This window comes from Eleutherodactylus coqui, chromosome 1, assembly GCF_035609145.1.
Source record: "Eleutherodactylus coqui strain aEleCoq1 chromosome 1, aEleCoq1.hap1, whole genome shotgun sequence".
Classification (NCBI taxonomy): Eukaryota; Metazoa; Chordata; class Amphibia; order Anura; family Eleutherodactylidae; genus Eleutherodactylus; species Eleutherodactylus coqui.
Window position 1 is genome coordinate 164,539,118 of NC_089837.1, and position 6,019 is coordinate 164,545,136.

Below are 6,019 nucleotides of genomic sequence, written 5' to 3' on the forward strand. Positions count from 1 at the left end.
CCCCCACTTTGTTAGACCCCCAGAAATGTTTAAATTAGAATGAAATATTTTTTCCTGTCCTCAGTTGTCTAAACCTGGGCTGCGTCTTATAGTCCAAAAAATATGGCATATTGCTGGCAGTCCTACTATACTCTACACATGTCCTAGCTGACCTGTCCAATGCACAAAAGTTGTCTGGAAGTAGAATATATATATATATATATCTTCTTCCAGAGGCGCAATGTAGAAATACGTGCAAACATTTCAAACTCTAAAAACTCTAGCTCAAAAACTAAATGACACTGAATGTAAAATTAATACTTGCTACATATGCGATATGCAGATATGTACAGAAGGAAAACTATCCAGTGTAAACATTTTTTTGTACATGAAATGTGCAGCATATTTCTACATATGCACTTAGGTAAAGCTGGCACATATATAATATACATCAAGTTTAGCGCTTTATAAAGCATTGTATACCTATTGAAACATATACTATATAATACATGTATAAGGGACACATATCCGACATGGAACAACATGTCCTAGTAGCAAGCAGCATATTGATGTAAAAATTCTATCAAACAATGGCAAAACATACCATCAGTAGGTTGGCTCAGTTCTTACACATTCATGGTGGTGGCAGCAGTATGTTACATAAATGCCTGATGAAGGCTCCCCCCTCCTCGCGTTACTGCTCTTAATTGCCATCCGGTTGACCGCCAATCACTCTGCACCCAGAAGTTGGCTGCATCTCTGATGTGACATTGCACAGTCACCAGCATGTATCAGAATTCATATTAATAACAAAGAGTTGTATATAAAAATACAAATGTAAAGGGTTCCTGTTAAAAAGGAGCGTGCTGGGAAAGGGTGGGATCCAGGGTGGATTCGGAAGCTCATGCAAGAGATGGAGCAAATTAAGTCTTATTCTTGCTTGGGTTTGGACAGCAAAAGGACGGCCTGTGCCCGCTCTGCGCCCTCCAGCTGCTCTGCTTCCGACCTGCTGGTTTCTTGAACATGAAGGGCAAGATGAAAGGAAAGATGGGTGCTTGTCCAGTCTATTATTGTTCGGATGCTGGTTTACTGGTTGACTGGAGGGGCAGGGTATTAATAATCACGAATCATCCTATATATATACCTATATATACACATGACTAGATATATTTATATATAGATATATAGACACAGCTGCGCAGATGGGTTCCCCTTGGGTCCACAAATACGCACACAGCTAAAGATTATTACTTCACTAGAGACACATATTGTCAGAATAAAGTGCATTTCTAATAAACCTACAGCCCCTGGGATGTACATTGTGAGTCAGGAGGAGGAGGCAGCACCTGGCAAGGTTTGGAGTTGATAGGCACAAACTCCATGGTGCTCCAGTCTACAAGCACCTTCTTGGCACACAGGCAGATGCTAACACCCATTCTGCATTCTGGGGTTGGCTTTTAATATGGGTTGAGAGACTCATCACTGCCCCCAGAACCCAGGATGAGGGACAGTGACAAGGGGTATAGGAAGGTGCTGAAATGAACGTCTCCACATTGGAGGTCATTGGCGTGGTCTGAGTGGAGTGGGGAGCCAGATGGCACCATCAGGAGACCTGCAGAGGGTCTGGATCAAGGTGGAGGGTGGAGATTTGCCAGCAGCCTCAAAGCCTTTCCTTCTTCTCCGTGTCCACAAACATGCACAGCCAAAAGTGCTTACAAATCAGGGTGGAGAGCAGCCACTTCCACACCTTATACTCCGGAGGGAGACTTGTCCGACACCCCCTTCAGCACCTCGTCTATTCTGTCATCTTCAATAACAACTGAAGAAAGGGAGAAACATGGGGTTGGGTATCAACAGGCACAGTGTACCAAGATAGGTGATAGTGGGAAGGAGAGATGGCATGGAGAGACATGGAATGCAGAGAAATACGGTGAGGAGAAGGTGAGGGCTTGAGAAGCAAGGAAAACAACATGTGCATTCACTCCTACACTGCAGTTGGCCGGAGTCTAGCAATGCACACACTTATGGACACAATGATGCACACACGTGTAAACAGAAACAACTGCATAGCTAGATACAAAAGATGCATATATATATATATATGTACAGCCAGGAAATTGTGCACTCACCTCTTCAATACTAAGGCCTATACAACAATGTTAGCATCCAAGACTAAAACTGTCCTTACACACCTGATCAAAGCACTAAAACATGGTAAGAGGCATGAATGCGATTGAACAGAACTGTACGCATTCCCAACCATTGCTGATTGAAAGCTGCCATAGCAATCTCTTCCAATGTGCCTCATGCACCAAGGCATATGATAAAAGAATTTGGCTACTTCAGACCTTGATGACCATATAAATGCAGTAATGTGCAGAACCGATTCGTTCAATGAACTTTCATAGAAATGTGGCAGAGTCCAATAAGCAAGTGAACAAAGCAATCTCCACTACTAATAAGAGGTGATCTAATACTGAGAGATAAGGAATGAGTATCCATCATCTACAACATATGAAGACTGAACTGACTTCACAATGGTCTCTGCATATATGCCTCTGATGTAGAAGTAGGTTTGCTTGTAGAAACTGGTTAAAGAGCCAAGGGGAAGGAACCGTGCCACCCTGGTCCGGTGTCACATAAGAAGGGCCAGAGGGGCCCTGCTGCTGCTATACTTGTTGCTAAATCCTTAGGTTCAATATTTTATTTGGACAAAGGATACATAAAAGGGAAGCTAAAATTAAAAGAAGGTCTGTCTGGCTAATGCATGCACATTGAAGTAAATGGTGCACAAACTAGTGGGCTGAATACGTATTGCACCAGTATGTATGTTCTATACAGAACGCTTAATAGCATATTTTCCTCCATTAGATACTCTGTAAAGTGTTAAGCTCTGTGGTTATACTCTAACAGCAAATTCCTTTTGGCTGGTGGTCCCCATAAATGCATCCTGTATTTTTGCTTGATTTCAATTACACTCCCAGAATTGATGGCTATTCTATCTTCCAGCCTGCTGTGATAACTATTAAGTTTGAGCTACTGCAGCATCTAAAATGACCCCATATCCATTCTTCTCCAAATCCTATAGAACAATGCCATTCTGCATCTCGTAAGAGACACCGATTAGACATTCCCTCCTATGTAGCATTAGATCGCACAGCAGAGAGAGATCCCCCCTAAATGCATACACAGGGTTAATGGTCTTATTTGTATGGCGTTTGGTCGCCCCCATCTAGAAGGTGAGAGCACAACTTCTTTACACTTCATTGGAAAACAAACAGCACCTCACAGACACTACTGGTAGCAGAAACTGACCGCTTCGGGAGCGCGACAACGTACACTGCGTATGTGTGCTTCTCTGTGTACAGATATACAGACCACACGTATGCACAGAGAATATAGAAATATATATAGGCGCTCTGAGATCAGTACCTTGGACAGTGTCAGCTCCATGAGAGAAGAATGCACAACAAAACAAGGCATTAGTGGTGTTAGCAGGTGTATTGTACATAGTAAGCTCAACATGTTCATCTACCTGTCTGCACCCGGTACAGCCCTATACTGTATAGTGACACTGAATATTGGGCTCTAAGCAAATCCCCCCACCCATCCCCATTAAATCAAGCCAACATGATAGTATGACAATTGTATGACCATTTCATGCTCTGAGTAAGACATCAATTTGTATAGCTTCCATTGAGGGATACCAGCATGCCCCCACCCCATTCATTTCATCCACATAGGCATGCATTAGAGAACTACACCTATATAGAGCACGATGTATAGACATTCCATAATGACAGGGTGGAAGCATTCATAGTATCTATCCCACTTCCATTACATGCAGAGGTGGATACAATGTTACCAGTCACAGCTACAAGTGTCTGAGGGGCATTTACTGCCCACCTATGGAGCATCAGCAATGCTGCCTGCAGTGCCTATACATTCCCATGTTATGTACATGTAGCCTATGGATCTTCTCAGCCCTGCTCTAGAGTCCGCATACATATAGGCTCCATTATAGGCTACCGTCTATACATTATATATTCTACATGTACAGAAGTATGGAAAAGGTTTCTCGCCATGATGGATCCAGGCACCCTTGGCATCACTTACACCCGAGTCACCCCATGGCACACACAGCATCACCCTCACATAGAATGATGACATATGGGGGAGAGGGGATGGCATGGAGGAGACTAGTACATAGTATATGGATGATATACTGCTCGCCTAGGATGGAGGTGCAGAGATCCCCTCTGTGAGGACATGATGAGATGGTAGGACTGGCACGGAGCCCTTCTTACCTCTCTTGGCTCTTCCGATCTGCCCCAGTTTCGGGGGTCTCTTCTGCTGGTTCCCCCCATAGAAAGCGCTGGTGTCCTGCAGGCGGCAGCTGAAGGAGATCTGCCCCACCTCGGTGTCGGCGCCGTAATGCCCCATCTTATCCTCGCTGTAGGGGAGAATCTCAGACATGGTGAGAGCACTGCGGCGGGTCCTGCTGTAGGATGCGGAGGGCACCGGGGGGTGGACAGTGATCGCGGCTCCTCTCCCCCAGCTCCTGACTACACGTCTGAGGAGACTCGGAGAGCTTCTACATCATAAGGGGGAGCAGTGTCCCGGTGACGTCATGTGAGGGGGTGTGTGACATCAGGAGGCGAGTGCGGAATAACAATGACACTGCAGCAAAACAAGGAATCAACTTCGCAGAAATCAACCCCAGAGAAGAGGGACGGGCGGCGGAGCGGGAGTATCCCCGGGAGAGGGGACACCCGCCGGGGACATGTGTGTGGCATCCATGTGGGCACAGAGGACATTTACTGCTTCCCAAGCACCCATCTATGACTGGCATCATTCATGGTCCACAACGTGGATTATCAGCCACTGCTTGCCATGTCTGGATTACACAATCACCACTAATCACAATTTTAGGATTCTGGTAACACGATGACTGTGAGCACTGTGTTACTGGCATCTAGGAGACACCCTTAGCACCACAGAATAAAAATTAAAAAAAAAGAGTTTGATCTTGCGAATTTGACTGATAATTGTACAGTGTAAACACAGCCACCCATTGAATGACATAAAAATCATTGTTCGTACCTCGTGGCGTGTAAACAGCGATTGTTTATTCGTACACTGGTGTAGTGTATATGAACGACTAAGCAAGAGAGCGAAAGAAATGCAAAACATTTATCTGCCTGTATACAGGTGGGTCAGATTCCGCATGTAAAATCCCGCAGCGGAATCCGACCCTGTGCCCGGCCGGTGTCCGCGCAGAAGTCTTCTTGCTGTACTGCGGATGGTCCGCATGGTAACCTGTCGGACATGCGCAGTACAGCTTTTTTTTTGTTAAATCGCTGCTTTTCCCATGTCATTGTGGAAGGGCAACAGATCGATAGGCTTCCATTGACTTCAATGGAAGCTGTCCATGCTGAGTCCGCACAGAATCGCAGCATGTTGCAATTTCTTCTCCGAGAGCGGAAAATCACAATCAATTTCCGCTCGTGGAGATGAAATCGCGATTTGCCATATCACGCTATGGTCTGTATTTGCTGCAGAATCCGTGAGGTGGACGCCCACTCCAGATTTCGCTATGCAAATCCGCCCGTGTGCAGGTGGCCTAGACTGTCCAAACGATTGAACAATTGAACTGTCATTGTCCGCTCGTGCAAACGACTTATATCTGTGTGTAAAAGGAGCTTAAGAGAAGTGTTCTAATCACAATAATCAAATAGCACCCAAAGTGCCAATGGTGCAAATCAGGGGTCTAGCTAGAAAGGTCTGGACCCCATAGCTAACCTTCAAATAGCCTCTCCCTATCCAACCAACTAAATGCGGCTACCACTACTTACTGCACCACCATTAGGAATTTCTGGTTCTCTATATAGCCAAAGCATGCCTCTCCCACCTCCCACTAACCACCACCATTACCAATTCTCCTTCTTGTACCCTATGGCACTTTGTCCTCATAAGCTACATTAGCAAGAAAAAATAAGTGAACACATTGGAATTAGTTATTGTCCAAGTCACCGTTATA

The 6,019-nt window shown here is 45.1% G+C and overlaps 1 protein-coding gene across 1 annotated transcript; it reads right to left on the bottom strand.

The window, feature by feature from the left end:
* Positions 1-502: 502 nt before the first annotated feature.
* On the bottom strand, positions 503-4,563 carry CAMK2N2 (calcium/calmodulin dependent protein kinase II inhibitor 2). The gene is made up of 2 exons (XM_066590308.1): positions 4,287-4,563; positions 503-1,798 (listed from the first exon to the last, which is right to left on the bottom strand). The coding sequence occupies exons 1-2, from the start codon at positions 4,453-4,455 to the stop codon at positions 1,728-1,730; spliced, it is 240 nt and encodes a 79-aa protein (XP_066446405.1). The 5' UTR covers positions 4,456-4,563; the 3' UTR covers positions 503-1,727.
* Between the last annotated feature and the right edge of the window lie 1,456 nt (positions 4,564-6,019).